At 52.7% G+C, this 27,047-nt stretch overlaps 1 protein-coding gene across 4 annotated transcripts; it reads right to left on the bottom strand.

Annotated features, from left to right (window-relative positions):
- Nucleotides 1–4,480: 4,480 nt before the first annotated feature.
- Nucleotides 4,481–12,072, bottom strand: SH2D6 (SH2 domain containing 6). Of its 4 annotated transcripts, XM_013051210.2 has the most exons (16): nucleotides 11,638–11,718; nucleotides 11,485–11,510; nucleotides 11,104–11,138; nucleotides 10,813–10,895; nucleotides 10,608–10,719; nucleotides 9,983–10,041; nucleotides 9,113–9,179; nucleotides 8,165–8,196; nucleotides 7,667–7,712; nucleotides 7,185–7,263; nucleotides 6,977–7,007; nucleotides 6,828–6,852; nucleotides 6,327–6,385; nucleotides 5,977–6,060; nucleotides 5,641–5,799; nucleotides 4,481–5,097 (listed from the first exon to the last, which is right to left on the bottom strand). In XM_013051210.2, the coding sequence occupies exons 1-16, from the start codon at nucleotides 11,638–11,640 to the stop codon at nucleotides 4,981–4,983; spliced, it is 1,017 nt and encodes a 338-aa protein (XP_012906664.1). In that variant the 5' UTR covers nucleotides 11,641–11,718; the 3' UTR covers nucleotides 4,481–4,980. The 4 variants fall into 4 exon arrangements, with proteins under 4 accessions (XP_012906664.1, XP_044935028.1, XP_004742378.1 ...); XM_045079093.1 differs by lacking the exon at nucleotides 11,638–11,718 and adding an exon at nucleotides 12,018–12,072 and having other exon boundaries at nucleotides 10,608–10,895; XM_004742321.3 differs by having other exon boundaries at nucleotides 10,608–10,895; nucleotides 11,638–11,719.
- Nucleotides 12,073–27,047: the final 14,975 nt, after the last annotated feature.

Here is a 27,047-nt window from a genome sequence, read left to right as displayed (position 1 = left end):
AGGGGGAACAGGATGCTAGTTTGGTGCGTGACACATAATATGCACTCAGTAAACACTTGTGAATGATGTGTGGGCTGTGAGTTCATGGCCGACCTAGAGCCAGTCAGACAAATCTAAACTCTGGTTCTACCACTAAGGGCTCTATGCTTCAGAAAAACCCCCAATGCCCCCAGACTTCAACCACACAAGTGCCTGTGGCAGGCAAGGGTCATCTTGACGAATATCAGATGCCATACTCCTACTAGCTTAAACCAAAAAGGAAATTTCTAGCTCACATAGCTGGGAGGGGCACTACAACTAAAGCTGCGACATTGGCCCCGGACCCAATGTCTCCAAGAGTCTTGCTCCTTGTTTTTGCCTGATTTTGCTGTTAGGCTCTGTCCCCATGGTAGGGAAGGTGGCCATTTGCAGCCCAAATTCAGGCTTGGAGAGATGGCTTCTTTCTCTGAACATCAATATATCCATCTTTTTTTTTTTTTTAAGATTTTATTTATTTACTTGACAGAGATCACAAGTAGGCAGAGAGACAGCAGAGAGAGAGAGAGGAGGAAGCAGGCTCCCCACTGAGCAGAGAGCCTGATTCGGGGCTCGATTCCAGGACCCTGAGATCATGACCTGAGCCAAAGGCAGAGGCTTAACCCACTGAGCCACCCAGGCGCCCCAGAACATCAATATATCCATCTCAGAGAAGGCTTTAATTGGGCCTGTCTTGGCTCTAGTCAGACCTAGGTCAGAGGCGGGTCCTATGGTTGGGGGAGCGGATGACATCACCAGAAGGACGTGAAAGGAAAGCCAGGTGGGCAGACAAAACAATCATCACAGTACCTGCAATTCCTAAGGGCTGAGCACGCGCACACGTGCGTGTGTGTATGTGTGTACGGGGCTGTTAGGAAAGCCCAAGTCAAAAAGAGCCCCCGAAGAGCATACAAGTGGGACCAGAACCAAGCTTGGTCTATTCACAGGATTATCATTAGGTACCAATCATTTGGCTCCACTCTATGTCAGATTCCACATTAGGCTAAGTATATGTTACATAAATCATTTCTCATTCTCACAGTAACCCTAAGAAGTAGATACTATTAGCCCCATTTAAAAAATAAAGAGAGGTTGCCAGAGGGGAGGTGGGTGGGAGGGAAGGGAACTGGGTGACAGGCACTAAGCAGGGCACTTGATGTAATGAGCACTGGGTGTTCTATGCAACCGATGAATCACTAAATTTTACTCCCGAAACTAATAATACACTACATGCTAGCTCAATTGAATTTAAATAGAGATTAAAAAAAAAAAAAAAAACTAAAGAGACCGACTTTAAGGACACACAGCCAGTGAGTAACTGAGTTGGCTTTAAATGTGGGTCCTTCAGACTCCAGAGCCCATATTTTTGCCGAAGGTCAAGCAACTGCTTTAGAAACCAAAGCCAAAAGCTTGCTGAATGGTTGCAGGGAGCACACCATGAGCCCCAGCAGGTGTGGTCTTGCCAGGGACTTTCACGAACTTCCTGGCTGCGTACTTCCTCAGCTCCCCATCCTACAGGCCTATCCTGGCAAATGGAGACAGGCAAACCACTGGTGGTAATACAGGGGCTTCTTCTGTATTGGCGTTTCTCCCAGACTTGATCTCCCAATTGCTGACCCTGCCTGGAATTTTCTAGAGTCTGGCCTTTTAGGTGAGAGGAAGTGGGGCTGGGGTGTTTGAAGGGACACTAACATGGCAAAAAAAACAAAAACAAAAACAAAAACAAAGGATGTCATCTCTCATCTGAATCACAGAAATATCTGCAGCCCCTATTGTTCTCTCTGTCCCTGTGCTGCCTCTTCAACCCATTCAGCACATCACAGCTAGAGAGACCCTCCTCAAATACTATTTCTCCTGCACCCCCCCTCCCCTGAACCTCAATGGCTCCCCTTTGCCCACACTCATTATGGAGGCTTCCCAGGCTTCTCAGGACCTAGCCCCCCTCCCAAGTTCTCCAGCTTTCTCTTCTACCACTGCCCCTCACACTTAATGCAAAAGATTTGGAACAATAAGATAGCAAGGAACCACATGTGGCTATTTAAATTTAAATTAATTAAAATTAATTCAATTAGGGGTGCCTGGGTGGCTCAGTGGTTAGAGCCTCTGCCTTTGGCTCGGATCATAATCTCAGGGTCCTGGGATAGAGGCCATCGGGCTCTCTGCTCAGCAGGGAGCCTGCTTTCCCCCTCTCTCTGCCTGCCTCTCTGCCTACTTGTGATCTTGCTCTCTGTCAAATAAATAAATAAAATCTTTTTAAAAAATTAATTCAATTATAGTTAAAAATTCAGTTCCTCAGTCACACTAGTCACACCTCAAGTGCTCAGTAACCTCTGTGCTAGTGGCTACTATACTGGACAATGCAGATATAGAATGTTCCTATCATCACAGAAAGTTCTATTGAACTTTTACTAAGGAAGCTCTGATCAAGGAATGTTAATAACTTTAGAGGAATCCAGGTTGGATCTGACCTATTCAGTGACTTTTTTTTCTTTCTTTCTTTCCCTTTTTTAATTCAATGACTCTTTGAACAAATATTTGGCACCTATTGTATTCCAGGTCCTAAATACACAATAGTGGGCAGTGGTAGCTTGGTCCTTTCCTAGGAGTAAAAAGGCAATCGCTAAGAGGTATCCTAAGCGCCTGAGCCCAGGTTTGGGGATCTGGGAAGGCTTCCTGGAACAGGGGACATCTAAGTGTAACCTGTAGGTTGAGGAGGGTACTAGCTAAACTGAGTGGCTCTTGAAACGAAGCTCTTTTGGGCCCTTGGTAGCCCTTATCACAGGCTATTCCCACTGCCTGGACTGTTCCTCCTCTCTTTTTCCCTAAGGAGAGAAGGGCTGAGGCTAGTTCCTTAAAGTTAGTCCTCCAGCTGGTACCAAGCTGAGAGTGTCAGGCTGCTGGCTCAAGAGCTCTGTGCTGTGGCTTCTGCTCCCCTCACAGGCCAGCTAGCTTTGGGGCTAGGCAAATTCACCACTAGGAAAAGCAGGCCCTGAGTAGAGGGCTCCTCAAGGGAAGTGAAAGCTGAAAATCTGGTGGGAGATGGGAGAGTCTGATTGTACCCTGAGGCCAAGGTTGGGCTGGCCACCTTCTCCAGTCCTTAAGTTCCCACCTGAATCAGACTGGGGAAAGTGTAGAGGAGACAGGCCACACTCCCACATAGGGCCTCGAGGGAGCCAGGACTGGCTAACAGAGCCGAGGGAGGCTGTCCTGAGGTCTCCTAACCACCTACTTCTGCGAGAGCCCCCAGCTGCTAATCCCCTTCCCACATCACAGGCCGTGCCACCCTCACCTGCCCTGTGCCACCTGCCTCATGCTGCTCCCCTTCCCCGTGGCCTGGCCAGAAGGTACATCCCTGCTGGGACTTGAAAGTCATTGACCCGAATTCCCGCGAGTGCTTATCTGGGAGACAGACGCTAGCTAGGACACTGTCCATCAGGCCCTGCACTGTCCAGAGCACGCCTCCTCCCCCTAGGATAATTGCGTAGGGACCTCTATCTCCACCACCATCACAGAAATAAAGGAAAGGGTGATCTGTCAGAGCCGGGAGCGCGGGGGCCAAACGCCAACGCCCCACCACCAGCCTAGCCCCGTATCGCACTTGCATCTCCCAGTGTCCGCCGCGACCCTCGCCCATCTCCCCGCGCTCCAGCCTGGGCCTCCGCACGATCCGATGCGGAGCCGCCCCGCCGGCCAGCGCCCGGGGTCCGTTGGGAGGCGGGGCCGGGGGCCCAGCTTGGGGTAGGGGGTCCCGCCCCTCGGTGCCAGCCCAAGCGCCAGGCGGCCGCAGAGCCGCCCTTTGTTTGGCGACGCTCGTGGCTTCTGCGCAGTCACGGTCACATGGCGCTTCCGGCACGGGGCGTTCCGGGCGCCGGGCCAGGGCTCGGAACGCTCCCGTCCCCGCGCGCGCGCGCGCGCGCGCACGCGCGCCGGCCAGCCGGCGGGCCGCGGATCTCTGGCCATCCCCCAACCCCCGCCCAGGCTCCCGGAGCGGGAGCTGTACCTTCCCGGGCAGGCAGATCTGCTCCCTGACCGCTAATCTTCTCTAAGCCCCACCCTTGGGCCTTCCATAGCTTTTGGTCTTCGGACTGGCACGTCCAATACCCAGTTGCTTCCTGGGGTCCGCCTGTCTCCCCTACTCTAGACAACACCAAGTGAGCAAACTCGGGCTCATTCCTCGGTGGGGGACAAATACTTAAGGCCGTTCTCGTCGTATGTGGGGCGGCAGACAGTACCAAGCCTTTCACACCCTTACCCCATTCTGAGCCCCGAAAACACAAGCAAAAGCAAGCCACCCTCCACGGGACGTCTAAGGGTAAAAAACCCAATCAGGTACAGAAATGGGGCTGACCCTTCCTGCCCTGGCCACCGCTGCTCCACCACGCTCAGACCCGGTCTGCATCCTGGGACATTTAAGGACCTTGGAGCCTCATGGAGGCCACCTCTGCCTCGCCCAGCAGATTCCAGATTCATTCAACAAATATTTATTGAAAGCAGACTATGTACAGTGCAACCAAGCTGCCAGCCCTGTGCTAAGCCCCTAAGAGAATGTGAAAGGATTCCCTTTGTGTCCAAGCAGTGCCCCCGGCAGGCCTCCCGAGGCTCAGCTTCCTGGAGGAGGCCTTTATCCAGAGCGGCTGGGAGGCCCTTGGGAACAGTACAGACCCAGCCATGCCTGGGGCCTGGGAGAGGGGGCTCTGCCTGACCCCTGCTTCCCAGCCTTGGATGTGCAGCAGGGAGGGGCACCTCCAAGCTCCAGGTGAAGCTGGTGTGGGGTCTCAGGGGTTCTTTCTGCTTCTGGGGAACCTTTCTGAAAGCCTTTCGGCCAGGTCTGCAGGGACTGCAACAAGAGAAGGGGAGGGCCTGGAGGGGTGGAGACGGGGGAGAGGCGAGAGGGACACAGCAAGGTGACTAGGGCAAAGAGCAAACTGTGGGGCCAGAGGCAGTTGCGTACAATCCACGCTGTGGTCAGGGCTTAGTCGGGAAGAGCAGGCAGGTGAGCTGACAGCGATGGCTGTATCTGTCCACAAGGGGCAGGGGGTGCTGTGTGTAGTGCTGGACCATGGCGACCACGGATGGAAACAGCTAGACAGGACGCAGGGCATCAGTGAGTCCCCCGAGCCTCATGCTGGGGAAGGGGCCTGTTGACATTTTTCTAAATCCTTTCCTTTCAGTTTGCCCCATGAAGTTCTACTGCCCTTTTGTGCCCCGTTCCAGGCCTCATGGAATTTTCTCACCACAGCACCCACGGGCGTGCTGTTAGCCAGGCCAGGTAGAAATAACTCTGGGGCCCTTCCTCTGCCCAGGCCTTCTAGCATGGAAACCTCAGCAAATGCCGGGCACAAAGTCCAATCCTTGGCATGGACAGAGTCTAGATTACCCGGTGCTCACTCTCCTCCTGGCTGGGGTCGTGGCAGGCACAAAAAACCCCCACCCCCACCTGGGGCCCTGGACAGACTGAGCCGTGCAGGAGGGGGTGTCTCCTTCTGAGAAGGACTTCAAGTCCCTGGCTTCTGTCATGTCCACCCAGTCCAGAAAAATGCCAAACGTGTGTTTTCCCCTAGGCAAATGCACCTGGCTCTGTTGTGCCCTCTTGTCTGCTAGTCCCCATCCTCCTCCAGCACCCACCTCCTCGTTGTTCCTGCCCTGCCGGCCCAGGGCATAATGCCTCCCACCGTCCAGCTGCCGGATGGGAATATTGAAGACCCGGCCATGGAGAAGCACTGCCAGGGTGAGGGGCTGGGAGCTGTGAGGCTCTGAACTGGGGCGCACAGTGTAGGCGCCATCCTGTGGAGGAGACCCCATCTGTCAACCCCATCTCTCAACTAGCCTACCTGCAGCCTTGGCCCACAGATGGTCAGCAACCCACCTCCCACCCACCCTCCCATCTCCAGTTGCTCAGTCAGCCATAGCCCATGAGCAGAAGGGTTTCCGCAAAGGCCCAGGAAGGCTGCAGTTGCCCACCTTTTGGACTTGGAGCAGGGCACTCTCAACAGCATGGCGGTCACAGTTTCCTGAGTACCAGGGCTGACCCAGCAGGCTGCCGTCCTGTGCGTACACATACAGCCACTCAGAGATGTGCCAGGGCTCTGGAGAGGGGCTGGGACACAGAGAACCCTGGGCTGTGTGGTTCTTTGTGTTCACATCTGCCTTCTCCAGACTGAGTCTGTGCCAGTAGAACCAAGATGTGTCTGTGCCTGCTGCCCAGCACAGGGCTACATGCCCACGTTCAATGTGTTCCTTGTGATAGCAGCCACCAGCCCAAGGCGGGTCCCTGTCTGCCTCCTCCCAGCCCTCTCCTAGCCCCACCTCACCTCAGCAGTTGAGGTGCTCCAGGTAGGTGCTCTAGAGGAAAAAGAAGATCTCCTTCCTGCTGGGAGAAGCAGATTACAGAGTTGAGGCTGGGAGGGGATTAGACAAAGAAGGCTTTGGGTCTGGCTGCAGAGGTGGGGGAGGTTAGAGGGCTGTGCGCATAGGCCTGAAGCCCAAAACTGGACACTGAGTGCGTTACCCCTCCTCTCCAGGCCTCAGACTTTGGTAGGACCTATCAGCTAGGCCATATGTGACCTTCAAATGAGGGGTGATCTTGAGGTACAGGCTGGGAGTTTCCTGCTTTGTCGAAGACCCTAGAAATTGCCCCCGTAGGATCCCTGTAGGCCTGCTCTCACCTGAAGTCAGAGCTGCAAGGATTCCCACAGCAAAGTGGGGCATGAGAGGTGGGCAGAGGGCTGGGGGGCAGACTTGGGGCTGCAGGCCTGTGGCTAGGGTGGGAGGCAGGACTGCCTAGGGTCCACACTGAAGATGCCCGTACTCACCTTTAGAGGTGGCATTCGCTGCTCCCTGGGACACAGAAAGCCTGCTCAGAAGAGACTCAATTCTGTAATCCTATCCCCTGGGCCCAAAGTCTCTCCCTGAGCCTACCCCCAACCCCAGGTCACAGGTCCCCTGGCTAATAGCCTCTTACGTTCCGAGCTTCCTGGGGAGCTACAGTGGGCCTGCGGGGGGCAAGGTGGGGAAGAGAGCTTAGGTTTTACTTCCTTTAAGAGAAAGAGCCCAGGGAACCCAGAGATTGCGGGGTCAGAGATGGGGAAGCCAGAGTTGGCCATTTTGTGTGTGTGTGTGTGAGCGCGCACACACACACACACACACCCATACACCCAGCGGGCACTCACCTGGGCACCATTGATATCCTTGGCAGAGAGATTGGGGGCATCAGGACTTGGGAGCTCAGAGTCCTAGTCAAGGCTGGGACTGAAATAGGGAGGGCAGGCTGGGCTGAGCTGGGCACCAGGCAGGAGTACCCACGCTGACCAGAGAGGGGAGCAGATGCCTGCAGGGCCTGCTGCCTCTCAGCAGCCTGGGATCTCTGGGAGTCCTTCCAACCAGAGGGAGGGCTGTCCTGACACAAGAGCTGGGAAGCCCCATGCAGCCTTTGAGTAAGTACCCCCCGCTATGCAGTGGGGGTTCAATCTGGACCAAAGGCCAAAGCATGGGTGTCCCTGTGAGTGTCTGAAGGCAAATGTGTATTGGTGGAACAGTGAGGGAAGACAAGGGAAGAACATGAAGCCAGAATGTGTCCTGTTTTGAGCAGCCGAGGGCCCCAGGGCAGGAGGGACCTGGGACAGAGGGAGGTGTTCACCCGGACTGGACTCACATTCCACATAGACGTTATTATCAGGTTTCTTTGGAAGGCCTGGCACCTAAGGGTTTGACCCGCAAATGGGAGAGAGGGTGAATCCATCACCGGGGAGCCTTGGGGGGGCTACTTTGGGTATCTCCCTCCCCCCTCACAAGGTGGTGACTTTCTGAGAGCTAGCTAGAATGATTTCAGTTACTCCTTTGCCTGGGGGAGGAGCACCCACGAGCACCTTCCCCTTCAGAGGTACCTGTAGGCTCCAGCTCTCCTAAATGTGGGCATCCAGGAAGAGTGGCCTCTGGGAGGCCTCTGGGGGAGGCCTTCCCCAGTAGCGCCGGGGGGCACGGAGAGCTCGCTTACATCCTGACAGGGGCCCATGGCAAACAGGATGCCACTCTGCTCTGAGCCCTTTTCTTTGGTTTCAGGGATATTTCCTGGCTCTTCCAGGCCTGCTACCCCAGCCCTGCCAACTTCCTAGCCAGGACCCTGTGACGGGTGGGCAGGGGGGCCACTCACCTCTCTGGCTGGGGTAGCAGCTTTTTCCAGCTCTGGAAGGAAAAAGAGAAACCAGCAGTCAGAAATACAGAGAGAAAGGAACTCAACGAAAATTAAGCTGGGAGAGTGGAGTGTCCTCGGACCTTATCTGAGAGCACCCCCTGAGCCAGCTTTGAAGCTCCAGGAGATAGCCACCTGAGTTCCAATCACCCCACTTCATAACCCCAGGGGTGCTGCCCAACTGAACCTCCCAAATGATTTGCCAGGCTTGCTCCAAATGACTTCGGGGTATTCCAAAAATCAAAATCACCCCCAAGCTCATGAAGGCTTACCAACCACTGAGCATAGAAGACACAAACATGCCTCAGGTTAGCTGTTTGCCCTGAGGCAGGAGGAGACTGCCCCTCTTGAGCCATTTTCAGACAAAAACACAAGGCTGAGGTCCCTCACTATCCCGACACCCCAGAGGTTCTGTGTTCACAGGCCTCGGGGCTCTTAGCTTGGGCAGTCTCTGGACAGTGATAGCAATAATGACAAGGGCAGAATCAGAGACGGGCAGCCAAAGGGCCCCTTGGATGGGGGATGACACTCAGATGTGTTTCAACAGTGCAGGTCCTCTGGGCAGGTGAGGCTGCCCTTCAGAACTCCTCAGTCCAGAGTGTCCCTTGCCTGGCCCGGACACCACAGCAGATGCACAACCGGACCTGGGAGTCAGGGACTCTGCTGCTTTGTGATCTCAGGCAAAGCATTTCTGGGCTCCAGCCCTCAGTCTCCCCCTGAACTGCCTTAACAGGGATGGGCAATCAGCAGGCAAAAAAAAAAAACAAAAAACCGAGGACCCCCAGTGATTGCAGGGGGTAACCTGCAAAGTGACCAGGCAAAGCCTGAAACCAAGTTACAGGAGATCAGGTCTACCCTCAGGGGTGGGCAACCAGTGGGCCTCTGAAAAAGACAGGACATCCTCATTACCTTGCTTCCTGAGGGGGAAGGGCTGTCCCTGCTTCTTAGCCTCCTTCAGGCTCAGTACTGCCTTCAGCTGTGGGCACAAAGGGGCGGGGAGGAGGACTAGGGTTAGGGAGGAGGGGGAGGGGAACTGAGTCAGGGGGAGGGCAAGGATGGCGGGGTGGGAATGGGCCTTGAAACCACAGCAGCACAAGGACTCATGTGCAGAGGTGACTCTTTGCCTCGGTCCTGTGGCTCTTGCTTTGTTGTGAATCTCTCCCTGATTTTCTTTTTATTCCAGTAAAATCTATGATGAAAGCGGTAACTTGTGAGACCATAAGCTTCTCTCAGCCCAGCGGGCAGTGATGGCAGCAAAATGAAGGATTTCTCCACTGTCTAGGCAGGGAGGGGTCCGCAGGCTCTAGGGACTGGGGAGGAGAAGCCGAGCCAGCCCTGCCTTCCGGGCTCCAGCTCCAGAGGAAGGGTGAGTCCTGGGGGATGAGGACAGCCAGGGGCACAGCGCTGGGGGGGGGGGGGGGGGGGGGGAAAGGTGGGAGCAGTGAGGGCTGACAGGGTTCCTCTTCTAACACATTTAATTTTTCAGGGACCTCTTTTTTTTTAAAAAAAAATTATTTATCTATGTATTTGACAGAGAGAGAACACAAGCCGGGGGGAGTGGGAGAGGGAGAAGCAGGTTCCCCACCGAGCAGGGAACCCGATGCCGGCCTTGATCCCAGGACCTTAACAGCTGAGCCATCCAGGCACCCTCAGGGGCCTCTTGAATGCAAATATGGGGGAAATCTTGCAAATGAGATGCCTCTTAGATTTACACCCTGGGAAAGGGTAGCCGGGTCGGGTGGGTGGGGAAGGAGGGGCTTGGGGGAGGGTACTGTTCACCGTTGTGGCCTGGGGCTGCGGTGGTGGTGACTTGGATGCGCCCACGGGGCCAGCGTGATCTGGAAAAGGCCCCAGGCATCGTGGGTCGGTGGGTTCCTCCCACATAGGTTTCCAATTTTCCTCCCACCCCCCACCTAGCCTCTGTTTCCTCCCCTTCTCCCCCCCACTGGCTTCCCCACAGCCCCGTCTCCATGGCAACTGGAGGCGGCCAGCTTTGCTGCCCCCACCTGGCCTCGTGGAGGAGCTCTGGGGGTGGGAGGCCAGCAGCAGCCAGGCTCTCCTGGCACCCCTACCCTTGCTCTGAGAAATGAGGGATCTCAGAGGAGGCCCCAGGGACCTTGTCGGGCCTCCTGCTCTCCCACTGTTGCCTTGGTTACCGTGCCCCTCCAGCCTCCTCTCCCCTTCCCACTCTTCCTCTTGCCTTTCTCCCTCCTCCCTCCGCCTTTCCTTCATCCTTCCCTCTCTCTGCCCAGCCCAGAAGCTTCCGCAGCTGCCGGCTGAGGCCTCCCCTTGCCGTCCCAGCACAGACAAAGGGAGAAGAGGCAAGGCCTGTGCCCTCCTTCCTCATGGGGACCTCTGTCCTGCCTGACCACCCAACCCCCTGCCTCAAATGCCCAGCCCTTACCCAAGTACACAGAGTCCTCCTCGGTGTCAGGAAGGTGGGCTGGGGCGAGACTGAACGGCAGAGCCTCACAGGGGGGCAGCTCATATTCATCTTCATCTTCTTCCTCCTCCCCCTGGGCTTTCCAGAAGGGACAGAAGAGGGGCAGTACCAGTGGTAGGCACTGTGGCCCACCTCCCTCCACCCCAGGCTCAGCACCTGCACTTACCTCAAATCTGCTGGTCCCCGGGGTGGGCCAAGGAGATGGGCTGGGGGCACCTTTGTTCCAGGCTGGGGAATCTGGACAGGGGACTGAGGAGACTGGCCTCACCTTCCAGCACCCCCCCACCCCGCAGTGACTTCCTCTCTTTCCCCCATAGAATAAACCATCCGTGTTTTTACAGTGGGCCTTTCAGGCTACTTCACTGGACTCAGAGGAGCTATTCATGACCAGTGTCCAACATGGCCGCAGGGCCAGTGAGGTCGGTGTTTTGAAACCCAGGGGGCCACCGTCACTTACCTACATATCTGGGGGGTGGAACGGGTGGCTCCAACCTGCAATCAGACTCTAGTCAACTCTGCCTGAGGGGCCAGACCCTGCACCGCTCCCAGGACATTCACAGCCACGGCTATGTGAGTGGCGCCCCCTGGAGTTGTGCGCCAATAGCCTGGGACCGGGGCAGCAGGAAGAACAGTCTGGGGGTAGAGCTGGTGCCTGGTGGGTGCACAGCCGGATGAGCAGGTGCCCCAGTGAAGCCGGTGGGGCGGGAGCCCTAGTGCTCGCATGGCATGGAGGTGGGTGGATGGTCTCCCTGGGCAAGTAGGGCTGTGCCCAGGAAAAGCGGCGGCGAGGGAGAGACAAGAGAGGAGGCGGAGGAAAGAGAGGAGCCTGAGTACTCACTGGAGCTTGCTTCCCCTGAGCTTGTCCTGGAAAGAATCAGGGAGGGGGCATAAGTCAGTGCAGCCAGGATGCCTCTCCCTAGCAAGCATCCTGGGTCGCCAGGGGTGGCGGGTACATCTGTGCACCTGCTGCTGCCCCAGAACCAACTCTCACCATGGCTGGGCTGAAGGAGCTCTGATCCCTGGGAGCCCAGACTCTACCACAAATGGCCTGGGGACAGAGGTCCTATTATTCTCATCATTTGCATCTCACAAGCACCAGGAAGGTGGGTCTGCTGTGGCCTCTAACCCCAAACCCAGTTGCCCCATGAGGCTCCCATGAGCTTCCCCACATGGCCTCCCACAGCTGTGGTCCACGGTCTCCAGCCTCTCTGCCTCTCTGGAGGAAGGGCTCTCCCCTCTGCTCCAGGGCCTCAGGCCCACAAGGCCGGACCCGAGCTCAGAGGCTTCCTGGAAGCTCTCTGGTCCGTGCCCCCTCCTCCCAGAGGCTCCAACTCTCCCCATGGTCTGCCAAATGGTCCTTTCCCAACTCACAGAACAGAGGCCATTAAGGGGCAGATCCAGTTGAAAATAGGACACTGTCCTTGCACTTTTCTTAAACACTTTCGCTTGCTGTCCTTTCCTGGTGAAAGGTCACCAATGATGAAAGAAGCGGAGGTTAGTGAAAAGCTCAGAAATACGCATGTGTATTTAGTTTGACAGCTTCCTTTCTGGATGGCTGTATTTATTCATGGAGTAAATATTTATTGAACATCCTCTCTATGCCAGATACTGTTCCAGGTGATGAAGATGTTATAGAAAATCCCAAAGAAGCATGCGTATTTCCTGCCGGACCCTCACAGTAGCCCCATGATGCAAACGCTAGTTTTATCCCCCTGTGAGGGAACTGAGCTTATTAGAGCGAACTCCTCACAGAATACCACAGATGCAGTGCCTTCGACAACAGAAATGACTTTTCTCACTGTTCTGGAGGCCAGAAGCTCACGATCAATGTGCCATTAGGATTCATTTCCGGGGAGAGGTCTCTTCCCGCTTGCAGACCGTCTCCTCCTCTCCGTGTCCTCACATGGCCTAGACTCTCTGCAGTCCTGGAGAGAGACATCTCTCATCCCTTCTTAAAGGGACAACCAGTCTCATGGAATCAGACCTCCACCTTTATGACCTCATTTAACCTTAATGATCTCCCTAAAGAGCCTGTCTTCGAATCTAATCCCAGGGGTGTGAGGGCTTCACCATAGGCATAGAAGAAGGGCAAATGCAGCCCAGAGCTCAGAGGCTTTGAGGAACTGAGTGGCTTTCCCAAGGTCAGACAACTAGTAAGCATGGGAGGTGGGGTTCCAACCCAGGTTTGCCCAACCCAGAGTCTGTGCACCAACCTGGAGGTGCTCCTGTATCTCATCTAGGGTTGAGTCCCTACCCTCCTTTCCTGTCATGGAATTAGACACAGCAGGAAACATGCCTTCCTTAAGCCTGAAGGAGCCCATGACCTCCAGGTGTTGTTACTTTAACATCTGAGAAATGTTGGGGGAAGGGCGTGGGGTCTGACTTTGTTAAAACCAGGGACTGAGGAAACACAGAGGAGGACCATGAACTAAGACCTTTCTAGTGCACCGTGACTTTCCTGTGTCTGTTATTTTGGTGATGTCTTGGCTGTTGGCAGAAAGGAGAAGTGAAAGCCAGGTGCTTACATCTTGGGAAGCCACATGGCTAGGACCCTAGAGAGGAAACCCCACTGTTGGAGCTGGCCACAGCCTTCAGAGAGGAAGACCAGATGAGTTCTGGGACCTGCGGGCCAATGGGCGCTTCGGAAGCTATGAAAAATCACTGGGGTGGCTTACCAGGGAACCCAAGTGGTACAGTGGAAAACACTGAGAAAACAAGAACAGAGAAACCATCCAGGCCTGGGTCAGGGGCAGGAGGCTCCTCCCCAACCTCTACTCCCCATTTGACCTTTGTTCCACATTTGGACCATAATGCAGGGGGCAAGCTCCCTTACCAAAGGGACTTCCTATGGGACAGGGCCAGCAGGTCAAAGTCAGCTGGAGGCTGCTGCTCTAGAAGCCCAAACCAAGTGGGTTTCCAGTCAGCACTGCCCTTGCCCCGGCACCTCCCTCCTGTTCTGGGCTTTGCATAGGCAAATTCCAAGACCTGGGTGAGTGAAAGTGTCCCCCCCGGGGAACAGAGGATGGAATCATGCCATCTGGGTGGGGGCATGGGCCAGGACAGATCAGGGAGAAGCGGGGAGGATGGAAGGAAGCCTGCTTCATGGCTTTGTCTCACCCTGGCCGGCCTTCTGAGGGGTGTGGACTGTGCTTCTTACTAATTACACAGACTGATTTGTTGGACAACCTCTTTCTCCCCTGGCACAGGATAGTGCAGAAGCCTAGCTCTTCCCTCAGGATGAATTCCTAGAAGTGGAATTGCTGGAAGCTCACATTTTGGTTGCAAGTCTCCATGGTCTGGTAGCCCTCGAGCACCTGTTTTAAGGCCCTTTCCCAGCACTCAGTGATTCTCCACGTTTGCTGGGCTTCAGGAGCTGATCTCCAATGGGAACAGACTGTAATCTGCAGGCCCAGGGTAGTCTAAATCCACCCAAAGCTCTCTAGGGCCGTGTCCCTCCTATTTGCATGATCACAAGCATCGCTGGAGAGCTTGTTAAAAGCCCTTGTTCCCAGATCTTCCCTGAGTTTTTTGTTTTTGTTTTTTGGGTTTTTTTTTTTTGAGAGAGAGAGAGAGAGAGATCATGTGCATACCCACGCGCACGTTAAGCATGGAGAGTGGCTGGCAGAGTGTTCCCTGAAATCTTAAGGACTGGCTACTCCAGGAGGGAATTGGGATTCTACATTATTATTTTAAAGATTTATTTCCTTGAGAGAGAGAGAGGACACACGTGTAAGCAGTGGGGAGGGACAGAGGGAGAGGGAGAGAAGTGGACTCTGAGCTTAGTGGGGAACCCAACGCAGGGCTTGATCTCATGACCCTTGAGATCATGACCCAAAACTAAGAGTGGGACACTTAACTGACTGAGCCACCTAGGTGCCCCAGGACTTTATATTATTTTTAACAAACATCCTTGGTCAATTTTATGATCAGTTTTGGGAAATGCTGCTCTACAGGAAATGGTCTGAGAACATGTGACTTCTAGGACATGTTTAGAATCCCATATGGACTTTTGCTCGTTCAGAACACAGTGGTCCCCAGCAGAGAAAGAATGTGACACAGACCTTGCTTTCAGGGGGCCCCTCCGAGTGATGGAGAGGGCACACCCGAGGAGATGTCCAATCTCTGCGTTTCGGTTTCCTCTTGTGTAAATGGAGATGTCTGTGGGCAGTCCTCTTGGCGGGGGAGCTTCTGAGGGTCAAATGAGGGGAGAGCCCAAGAAACACACAGCAGCCGCACAATAAATACCAGCTTTCCTGAGACAGTGGTGTGGTGCCTGATGAGGTTGTCCAGCAGACAGGGCAGGTGGTGGGATCCTTGGTGTGGCCAAGTAGGAAGCACTGTGAGGAGGAGGGCATGGTTCCTGAGGACCCGGAGGAGGAAGGTCTCAGGGATGAGGGCAGGAGCCCTGAGATGGGGGTGACTGGACTCCCAGAGAATGGAAGGGGATGTGTGCCATTCCTTCTGCCTGGGGAGCGTGTCCTGCACTGGGGGCATTCTCCATCTTCCAAATCCTAGATCCAGCCATAGGAGCCCCTTGAGGCCTTCCCAGCCTTCCTTGAAGCTGAGGTGCAAGCATTTGGCCAGCGACAGGCCCCCATGTCAAACTTTGTATCCAAAGCAGGCACCAAGAGGAACCCAGCCTGGGGAGGGGATGACAGCTGTGTCCTATTTCCAGAGTCCGGAGATTGAGAAGCTAGTGCCACTACCAGGGCCCAGGTTAGCGGTGCTGGCAAAGCGTGGTATCTGTGCACAAAGGTGCCTCCACCGGGCCAGCTAGGCCGTGACCTTTGGGACATGATTCCTGGGAGTTTCTCTGGTCCTCCCAGAGCTACTATGAGCTACAGAATATTTTTAATACTTATTTTTCAGCCTAAACTAGCTAGGGTGGGCTTGTCTTACTTTCACTTGAGAACTCTAGAGTTGAAACTGCAGAAGTCCAGTGAGGCCAGATGTGGGCGTCTCCTGGAAAGGTGAGACCGAGGCATGGGATGGCCTGAACATACAGGGCGGGAGAGGGGAGCCTTGCAAGTGGCAAACAATGTCCTATGAGGAGTCATAGAGATGGAGTCCTCAAGATATTTCTACCTGAGCAGGTGGAGCCTGAGGCCAGTGGAACTCTGAGGTTGGGTTAAAGCGAAGGTCAGGGACCCGCCCTCTCACTCCCTAAAAGTGATACAGAGCTTGGTGTGTAGTAGGTCTGTGTTTTTTTTTTTCTAGTTTCCCTCAGATTTCCCAAGGGTTAGGGTGGGGGCTGACGGTCGATGCCAGCTTTCTGGGTCTCCAGGGCAAAGAGCACGAGCCACTAGCACCCTGCTTCTGCCCATGCTTGGCACGCCTCTGTCCCACACACCCTGCCCTTCCCTCTTCCGGAGCCTTTGCTCATAGCAGAATTTGCCGTGTCACAGCTCTGCCTAAACCCGGGAGGGACGCCCCATGGCTCCTTGAAAGAAAGAGCCAAATGCTTCTTGTTGCCTTGTAAGGAGGTCAGGCCCCTATCTGCTCTTCCTGCCCCAGCCTCTCCACTTTCTCCACGGACTCACACTTGCCTTCTCTCTGACGTGACAACAGGAGGGGTGTTGTCCCTCTGCATCCTGTTGACTGAAGGAAATTTCAGTTGGAAGAAATTTAAATCTCTACCGAGTCCTTAGAGAATAAAACCAAAGGAGGGTACTCTTCATGTACAGCAAAACACAGTAAAAAAAGAAAAAGGACTCTTCTCTATGTATGTAATACTTCAAAAACATTTTACGCCCCCCCACCCTCCAGCGACTTTACTCAGCTCTGCAAGTGACAAGACTCTCTTCACAGATGGTGGAAGCACATTCCCCTTCCCCGGACACCAGCCCTCTCCCTTCCACCTGGGCCTGATAATGCAGATCACCACAGCTGCTTTAGCTACCTTTAAACTTGATCTGTTAGCCACTGCCCAGATTCTAGAAGGAGCACCTGGTTTTAGAGAACTGCGGAGATGTCCCAGGATTCGGGAAGCCTGGGGAAGGTGACCGGGGACAGGGTAGTTGCAAACATTTACAATGTTAGATGGCTTCCTTCATCCCTTTCTAGCCTCAAGCTAGAAAAGGAGCCCTTTTTAGATGTGCGGCTGGATCCCAGGACCCTGAGGTCATGACCCAAGCCAAAGGCAGAGGCTTTAACCCACTGAGCCACCCAGGTGGCCCAAGCAGGCTCCTTTTCTAGAGGTTACATACCTGCCATGCTTTTGCTAGAACACTCTGGCCCATCTCCTCCCTCCTCCTTCAGGCCACAGCTTCTGTGACCCTCAGGCGAGGTCCCAGACTAGGGCCAACTGTCTCTCCCCACAACACACTCTCTCTTGTGGCTCCCACCATCATTAAATCTAGGGCTTTACTTCAGAGCTAGACTGTGGACTCCCACTTGACTGTAAGCACTCTCCATGGGTAGTGACTGTGTCTGTTCAGTTCAAGGCCCAATTCCAAGTGCCCAGCCCAAAGCCTGGCACAGAGCCAGCTCTTAACAAATAGTTGTTGCTGCATATTCAAATATCCCTTGAAGCCTGCTTCTCTGTGTGCACCTACTAAATGCTAGGCATTGGCCTGGGCACCGGAAATACTGCACAGAATGGCAGAAAAAAATCCGTGCCCGCTGGAGCCTACATTCTACAAAGAAAGGTAACAAATAAATAAGAATTTTAAAAAAGCCTGCGTCTCTGCAAACATCTCTGGTGTCTCTCTTCTGAAAGGCTATAGATTGTTCCTTTACTGCCCACTGGACATCAGGCACTAGGCCTAGGCTGAGCACAGTGTCCTACCTGCTAACAACTCTCTTCCCTGAATGCAGATGGATTACTGTGGAAATCTTCTCTGTGCCCTTACCCTACTGGGTCCTTTCCTCTATTTAACTTCCAGAGAGCGTGTCTGTGTGGTGGGGGCACCTATCCCCCTCCCCCTGTGCTCCAATCCCTCATTCCCCCACTCCCCCATCTCCCTGGACGGATGTAATATGGCCCAACTTAGGTTTCCCTCTTCAGCCCAAAGCCAGAGAGCCAGATATCTGCTATTCCCGTTGCTTGCTAGTTCCTCCCTCCTAGGACTGGTGAGCAGAGAGAGGTTATGGAAAACCAGCCAGGCCTTTTACCTCCCCCTTCGGAGAGACCAGGCACTGCCCCTAACGGATGTGTCACCATTCCACATCCTTCCTTTGATGGGCGTGGAGGGCTCTGAGATCACCCTCCTCGCCTTTACCGACGGAAAAATTGAGACTCAAGCAGGGATGGATGCTGGGCCTTGGGCCAAAGCCATCCAATCGTATCATAGGCCAGTACTAAGGCCCTCATTCCCCCATCCCGACCCTGTCGGCCACCGGGACCACAGCAGTCTTTCTACGGGAAAGGGCGTCCCCTGGTGGTAAAGAGAAGCGTGTCGGCCTGTCCTCATCTCCAGGATGACAGGAAGGGGCGTGGCCTGCAGGACCACCGACAAAGGTTTACCACCTGCTAGTGATGCAAGGACCCTGCTTTGAAAATGGGCACAAATTTGTGAGGCCTATACAAATGAAAGATTTTAAAAATATGCACAAATAAGATGGAAAGTGTTATTAAAACGAGTTTCTGTTTATGAATTTGTTAAGTTTTTATTTTTTAGTGATCTTTACAACCATTGCTGGGCGAGAACCTACAACCCCCAAGATCAGGAGTCACATGCTCTACTAACTAAGCCAGCTAGGTGCCCCTTTGTTTATGATTTTAAATGACGGTTTTAACAAACTTTTATTTAAAACATTCATGTGTTGAGGATAACTCCATCCAGCACAGGTGCAGGTTCTTCCCAGTATAGACTGTGTATGGTTCTGAATTGCTCCCATGACCCTGAAGGGAAAGAACCCAAATTCTGGTACACCTTATCCTTAGCCACATTCCCTGTAATGACCTAATTAACACTGCCCTGTGACTTTACCTGCATCCTGTCAGCTGGATCATCAGGAAGCAGGGATAGGCATTAAACAGCTTTTGGCACAACCCGGCCAAGTGACACAGGCTCTAACTGGTTCAAGAGTCCAGTGCTCAGCCCTGGAATGCAGAATTCCCTGTTACAGGAGAGAATGGGCCTTTATTAGAGAGTCCAGGGCCTGGAGCAAAGCTATCTCCAAGTTTCTATGGTATCTATCGCTCATCTCTTGGCACAGAGGACTATTCAACAAAAGGTTGATTGTCTCAACCAAAGTACTTGGAAAATCAAGAGTTTGAGAACGTTCCAGACAGAAATGGGTATGCTTAAAGACCACCTGACTCGTTAATATGACCCCCACTCCTGCTACCAAGGGAACCTGGGTGATTTACTTTGAATATCATTTCTGAATTTGTTTCTAACTGTACCAAAAATAAATGGAATATTTCTAGGAAACAGCTGGTCTCGACCTAAGTACAGAAGAATAAAATCTCACTGTATCACAGGGTCATGACTATACCGTCACAAACCAGGTATTTTCCTATCAACCTTGATGATCAGGGACACAGCAGTACATGATCAGATCAGAAAGTGTATAAACTGAAAATAGGGTTGGAGACATAAAGTCCAATATATTGCTGGCCACTGTGGTGTCACTGCTCCTGATACAGGTGTAACCTGAATCCCCACTTGGGAGCCAGAAATCAGCTGAGAAGAAGCCTCTGGAGAGAGACTGTCCTGGTCCTGGAGGGTGGATGAAGTGGGGCCTCCCCACAGCTCATCCCACTGAGCAGACTGGACTGAGTTCCTGACTTGCATTTAAAGGATTGGGTAAGTCTCTTCTGTAACATCTCAGAGGATCCCTGAGTAATCTGGAAGTTAGACAAGAGTCTGGCGCTGACCCTGAGCTGTGAGCAGAGCATTTTGAGACAGAGCATACTGAAGGAGAATGCCCAGCTTCTAACTTCCTGGCAGCCTCTCAGCCTTATCAGGGTCTGTCCTGTAAAGTTGACGCCTGGGCGCAAGACGCTGACAGCGGTCCGACACCGTGGCCCGAACGCCCGGGAACATATCCCAGGGGCTGAGAACCCAGGCCTTCTGCGAGCTTCTCAAGGAGACCTGCAGGCCATACAAGGACCCTAACAAGCTTAGTCCCGCCCCAGGGTCCCGGCTGCTCCTCCCTCCTGGGAAGAGGCCTTCGCTCCACGCTAAGGAGAAGAGGTCAGGGAGGAGTACTCTGCATCTTTCCACAGCGGAGGGGCCAAACCCCAAACAACCATCCCCTTTCCCCAGCAGCCCAGGCCGCGGTAGGGTGGGAGGCGGGCCAGGGCTCCGGTCCGCGGAAACGGAGGGCTCGGATCGGCGACCCCGCAGTCGAGCAGTGTGTGCAGGGGCGGGGAGCCCGGCTGGCGGGGAGAGAAGACCCTCTTCTCTGTATCAGGGAAGCCCCCATTCCGGGATGAGGGTCCCACCTCTCGCTACATTCTTCCGGTCCCGAGCGTCCCGGTCTCTGAGGCCCCGCCCCGCAACCCACTGCTTGCTGGGATTTGTAGTTCCTGGGGGCGGAGCTAGCACGGCCTGTGCGTGGGTGTGTCTGTGTCCAGAGGTCCACTGTGGCGTCCCGGTCCTCGTGACCTCCTGCCCGAGGGCCTACTGGACCTGGGGTTGGCACTGAGGTCGCAGGCCACTGCTCCCGAGGACCCGCCCCGTGGCCCACTCCTACTGGGACTTGTAGTTCGGGTGCGGATTCGCGCCTGTGTAGGTCGGGTGGGCGGAGAGTGTCCCACGGGAGCTGAGCCCAGCTAGTGCCATCCTATTCCTCTTTGGCCTGGATCTGCACAGTAGACCCGGAGTAGCAGCTCCGGTCGGGCTTCTGGTGTCCCTTTTTGCAGCCGGCCCACCGCCTCAGCGGCACCTGAAATACCAGCCTCTAGGTGGGCAAATTGAGGCACGAAGAGTTGCGTGCTCTGGCTGCCATCTGCCCTGGTTTCAGGCGGAGCCAGGCCGCAGTGTAAACGTGGGAGAGGAAAGGCCAGAGTGAGAACTTGGCCTGGGAGGCCCAGCCCAGGCCTGTGGGCCATTCCGGGCAAGGGGAGGGTCCGGGGACCTTTCAGTTTTTGTTTTTGTTTTTTTTTTAAGATTTTATTTCTTTGAAAAGTAGGCAGAGAGGCAGGCGGGGCGGGGGCGGGGGGCAGGCTTCCTGCTGGACAGAGAGCCTGATGCGGGGCTAGATCCCAAGACCCTGAGATCATGATCAGAGCAAAAGGCAGGGCGCCTGGGTGGCTCAGTGGGTTAAGCCGCTGCCTTCAGCTCAGGTCATGATCTCAGGGTCCTGGGATCGAGTCCCGCATCGGGCTCTCTGCTCAGCAGGGAGCCTGCTTCCTCCTCTCTCTCTGTCTGCCTGCTTCTCTGCCTACTTGTGATGTCTCTCTGTCAAATAAATAAAAAAATAAAATAAAAAATCTTAAAAAAAAAAAGAGTCTATAAAAAAAAAAAAAAGAGCAAAAGGCAGACGCTCAACCCACTGAGCCACCCAAGGGCCCCTGCCCTTTCAGTTCTTAAGAGTCTGTGATCAATGATGTCTCGAAATGATGAACAGATTAGCTCAGGACAGACTGAGCACATTAGAGCTGACCAGGGTTGACAGATCAACCATAGAGAGGGAGATCAGGGAGAAAGGACGTTTCTCCTGAGGAGGAAAAGCAAGAAATGGGACAATCTTGGCCCACAGGTTTCCTTTGAGGATTACATAAACAGGGTTTTGGGGCGGGTTATTATTATTGTTTTTTATTGAAGTAGGTGAAATACAATATGATATTAGTCTCAGGTACAACATAGTGACAGTTCCATATATTAGGGAAGTATCATTATCATTTAGTTACCATCCGGGGATGAGACTGTTTTGTAAACTCTAAAGTCCAGGGCATTGTAAGGGTTTACCATCCTCAGAATTTGAACTTGAGACCCTGGAGAAAAGGCTCTGGTCCTTTAGGACCCTCACTTTAAAAGGGAAGGTACACTCATGTAAGATCTCTCCATCAAGAGAAGCTGGGTGGTAGAAACATGGGCCCTGTCTATAATATATTTTTTAAGTCGGGTGCAAATGAGTCAGGGATGGCCTTACTGCTCAAAAGTTACAAAGCTCTTTGAGTGTTTGTTTGTTGACTGCTTTATTGACTGTACAATTCAGTGTTTTTTAGTACATTCACAGACTTGTGCAACTACCATCACTATCTAATTTCAGAACATTTTCATCACCCCAAAAGGAAACTCCTCCCTATTAGCAGCCACTCCCTAAACCCCACCTTTTTATCTCTTCCAGCCCCAGACAACCATTCATCTATTTATTTCTACAGATTTGCCTGTGCTGGACATTTCATGGAATCATATGATATGTGTTCTTTTGTGATGAGATTCTTTCACTTAGCATAATGTGTTTTTTTGGTTTGTTTTTTGTTTAAAGATTTTCATTTATTTATTTGAGAGAGAGAGAGAGCATGAGAGGGGAGAAGGTCAGAGGGACAAGCAGACTCCCCATGGAGCCGGGAGCCCGATGCGGGACTCAATCCTGGGACTCCGGGATCATGACCTGAGCCGAAGGCAGTCGCTTGACCAACTGAGCCACCCAGGCGCCCTACTTAGCATAGGTAGCAGGTAGCAGTACTCCATACTGTTTTTTGCAACTTCTTGTGAGTCTACAATTATTGCAAAATACAACTTCTTTTCTTTAAAGCCAAGTATCTGGAGGGTGAACAGAAGTAGCTTATTACAAGTGAAAGGACTCCCATCTAACATTTGATGCTGCGAGAAGGGTGGGCCCTGGGGAAGGAGGGAGGACAGGGCCTGGTGGGGAGGAAGGGGTCCCTGACTCAGCCCAGCTTCACCTCAAGAGCCTGTGTGCTCTGAGGGTTGGGATGGCCTCACCACCAGGCTCCTAATCCACCCTCTGCCGCTCACTAAGCGGCAAGTTTTTTGGTTTGGTTTTACCTCATTTGGCCTCCATTTCTTCATCTGCAAAATGGGGATAATAAAATCATCTACCTTAGAGAATAAACGGGAAGATTAAAGGGAAAAAAATCGAATAAAGGACAACACCTGGCATATAGTGCCAGCACTCAAGATTGTTAGCTCTTTTTTTTTTTTTTTAAGATTTTATTTGTTTGATAGAGATCACAAGTAGGTAGAGAGGCAGGCAGAGAGAGAGGGGGAAGCAGGCTCCCCACTGAGCAGAGAGCCTGATGCGGGACTCAATCCCAGGACCCTGAGATCATGGCCTGAGCCAAAGGCAGAGGCCTAACCCACTGAGCCACCCAGGCACCCCAAGATTGTTAGCCTTTATCATGAGCTTACAGTGGTATTGAAGACCCAGTGTGACCCTGGCTTTGAGTGGATAAACCAGCCCTTCCTCCTGCCCCTGTCACCCAGTGCCCTTCTTGTCACCACCGTGCACCACTGGAGCTCCTCCTGCCCCATTCTTGCTGGACTGGAAGAGTCCCACTTTCCCAGAGGTCACCAAGAAATTCCACCATGTCACTGCCCAGAATGTCTCTGAGCACCCAAAAGGTTTATTCAGAAAATATGGCGGTCCACACCCCTGGCCATTCCTCAGAGCTGGTTGAAATGATCTAGAAAAATTCATTACAGATCAAATTTAAAGGGTAGATGCATTCCGAGTCAATGCCTTCAAAGGAATATTTTGGGGAATTTGATGTTGGAATTTTTAAGTGTTACAACTGATCCCTGCCAGCTTCCCAGGCTGAGAAAATACGACAGCTCAGCCTGACCTGTGCCTCTAGATTGCAGTCCAGGACCCAGAAGGGACTGCTTTGCTGGTGTCTGCATTTTATACATGGGAAATAGACTCAGGGAGGATCATACAACAAGGTAGTTAGAAGCCAGGTTGGGAGCTCCATTAGGGAAACTCTTTTCCAATTTCAAGAAATCCTTAGCCCTGGAAACCAATTCATAAACCTGGGTCCATGGACACAGAAGCAGAGAGCTGGCCATCTTGGATGGCTCCAGACCTTGGCCAGAGACCAAGCAGCCAAATTCAGAAGTCAATGTCAGATGTCTCTCTCTCCTGGTGTTTTTTCAGCCAGATGTTTGTCCTAGAAGTAATTTATTAATAATAATGGTAATAGCACCTTGCATGTGTCCAGGCCTTTATTTTTTTCAAAGAGCTTCCCAAGGATCATCTCACTGCATGCCCACAATACCCTAAGGTAGGATGACGGTGAGAGGAATCTGTGGCTCAAAAGTGGTTTTTTTTTTTTAATTTTTAAAATTTTATTTATTTATTTGACAGAGACAGATCACAAGTAGGCAGAGAGGCAGGCAGAGAGAGGAGGAAGCAGGCTCCCCGCCGAGCAGAGAGCCCAATGTGGGACTCGATCCCAGGACCCCGAGATCACGACCCGAGTTGAAGGCAGAGGCTTTAACCCACTGAGCCACCCAGGCGCCCTGTGGCTCAAAAGTTTTAAGTGACTTTCCCAGGGTGACAAGTATCTTGGGGACACACTAGAATGTGGGAGTTTTGCTTTCTAATCTGCTAATCAGAGTAGAAATCTAGTAAAAAAAATTTTTCACCTGCTAGGTGCTCTGCTGAGTGCTGGCATCTGTGGGGAGCAAGTATTTCTTGTTCTCTTCAAGGTCCTTCCAGCTGGACTAAGAATTAAATTGATGTGAGACAGATTAACAGGAGAAAGTCAAATTTAATAGTGTACATATGGCGAACCTACACAGACTTGGAAATTCCAAGGACAGTCAGGCAAAATGAGATCTAGTTGTCATTCTGAATTAAGAAGGGGGTAGTGTTCTGGGACTTCAAAGGGAAAGAATGCAACTCACAGGAGGATGAAAAAGAGTAAATGTTTGGTCAACAAATGTTTTCTAGGCCACTCAGAAACAACGGGACAGAGAGGACTTTGATCAAATGGGCCCAGGCTAAGTTCCTTCCAGTCTACCATACCTAGTTCACAGTATAATGTTGTTGATGGTGATAGCTGTCTTCCTGGAACAGGTCCTGAACCTAAATTCTTTTAGGCATTTGGGAGGGGAAGGGGGTAAAGAGCTTTTCCTGAATCTGCTGGGTTTTGATTGCTTTTTAACTCAATATGACCTTCATGTTGGTGTGGCCTGCCCTTGGACTCTTCATTTCACAAGAATAATCTGATGTAGCTCCTGGGCTGAGGAAGCCAGCAGTGTGATAGAAGAGGCATGCATGTAGCAGATGATAAAAAGTGATGGCAAGAGAACTTTTCAGGGGGACAGAAGTGTTTTATATCTTGGTAGGATATAGGTTTACATGGGTGTTTGTATATGCCAAAACTCATTATGCGTATGCTTTGTTCATCTTGCTGTATATTTTCCCTAAAAATGTAGAAAATGAGAATGCTCTGGGAAGACTATGTCTAGCCAGGTGCTGGCAGGGGGCAACTGTTGGGAAGTGGGCCAGAGGCAAATTAGGTTGCGCATGGGTACAATTCCACCTTTCCTTGTGGGGTGTGGTTGAAAAGTTTTCCCATGGAGGCTGTAGATCAGATGGCCTAGTAGCCTTGATGCCCAGAGCACCTGGGAACTACAGAGGAGGGGGACAGGGATTGCTGCATGTTGCAGGGGACCAATATTTCAACTGAGTGTGCAGGGTGAGCAGTTGGCAAGAGGACAGTTGACAGGGGGAGGGTGGTTTCTGAGCACTGCTCAGTGAAGTGTGGTTGCCTAGCATGGTTCAGATAGAAAGAGGTAGTACCAAGCTTTGAACTGCTTCCCTTCCTCCAAGCCCTATCAGTAGGCCTCAGTGAAATTCAAGCTGGTTGGAATTATTTTTTTAAAGATTTTATTTTTTATTTTTTTTAAAGTTTTTTTTAAAATTTATTTGACAGACAGAGATCACAGGTAGGCAGAGACGCAGGCAGAGAGAAAGAGGAGGAAGCAGGCTCCCCGCAGAGCAGAAAGCCCGACGACGACGACGCAGAGCTCTATCTCAGGACCCTGGGATCACAACTGGAGCCCAACCCACTGAACCACCCAGGTGCCCCTGGTTGGAATACTTTTTAAAAAAAATAGGGGCACCTGATTGGCTCAGTCGGTTAAGCAGTTAAGTGTCTGCCTTAGGCTCGGGTCATGATCTCTGAATCCTGGGATAGAGCCCCATGTCCTCGGCATGCTCAGTGTGGGTCCACTTGGGATTTTTTTTTTCTCCCTCTCCCTCTGTCCTCCCCCTGCTCGTGTGCTCTCTCCCTCTCTCAGATATATAAAACAAAATCCTTATTTATTTATTCATCTGAGAGAGAGAGAGAGCACAAGGGGGTGAGGGACAGAAGGAGGGGAAAAGGCAGACTCCCCACTGAGTAGGAGCTCCCTCCCAGGACCTGACCTGAGCCAAAGGTGGACGCTTAACCGACTGAGACCCCCAGACACTCCTAAAAATTTGTTTTAAATTAATTTTATTTATTAATTTTTAAAATAAATTCTACCCCCAACATGGGTCTCAAACTCATGACCAGGACATCAAGAGTCCCAAGCTCTACTGACTGAACTCTCCAGGTGCCCCTAAGCTAGTTGGAAGTTTTTAGGGTTTTTTGTTTTTCAGATTTATTATTTATTTGAGAGAGAGAACACCTGTGCTAGCAAGCAGGAGAGGGGGGAGGGGCAGAAGGAAAGAATCTCCAGCAGACTCCCCTCTGAGCAGGAGCCCAACCTGGGGCTCAATTCTATGACCCATGAAATCACCACCTGAGGAGAAACCAAGAGTCAGCTGCTGAGCCACCCCAGTGCCCCTAGTTCGAAGTTTTAAAGCTACTTCCAAGAAAGAAGAACAATGTCCTGTTAATCTCCCCAGGTCAGGAGGCCAGGTCCATATCCTGATCGCATTGTGTTTTGTCAGCTGACATCTTTTGGGGTTTGCCGGTGGCTCCTGACTCTCCACTCAGGATCCAGGGTGGAAGTGTGGCCCCTGTGCTGACTCACTTCCTGGAGGGCCCGGCTGACTGGTGCAAACACAGGCTGGCCTGTCTTCCTCTGGAGAGAAGGGTGGGAGGTATTGCAGGTCTAGTCCAGGCTTTGAAGCCAGACCAGCCTGGGCGAGAATCCTGGTTCGTGGCTGAACTGGCAATGTGACCCTGGACAAGTCACCCCCTCTGAGCCTCCCTGACCCTTCTCTGTCCATGAAGCCTAATGATGAGGGTAGTAGGTCTGAGGACAGAAGCACATCGCGTGTAAAGCCACGGAGTCCACAGTAGGCACTCAAGGGACAGACAGCAGCTGTGAGAGCTTGAGCGAGTCCAAGGCTCAAGGGGCTTGGGGCTGTGGACACTGCCAGCCCTGGCGGAGTTTCCTGCGCGGCCTGCTATTAGCCTCCTCAATACCCGCTACAATTCTAGGTCCGCGTGAGCATCTCTGGCTCCCGGCAAGGGACAGGGGCGAGGGACAGCTCAGCAGCGCCCCAAGCCGGTTCAGGCCTCCGGGCTCTGACTCGCCC

Source organism: Mustela putorius, unplaced genomic scaffold (genome assembly GCF_011764305.1).
Source record: "Mustela putorius furo isolate JIRA1106 unplaced genomic scaffold, ASM1176430v1.1 tig00000281_pilon_pilon_pilon, whole genome shotgun sequence".
Lineage (NCBI taxonomy): Eukaryota > Metazoa > Chordata > Mammalia > Carnivora > Mustelidae > Mustela > Mustela putorius.
This window is presented reverse-complemented; position numbering and strand designations above follow the sequence as displayed.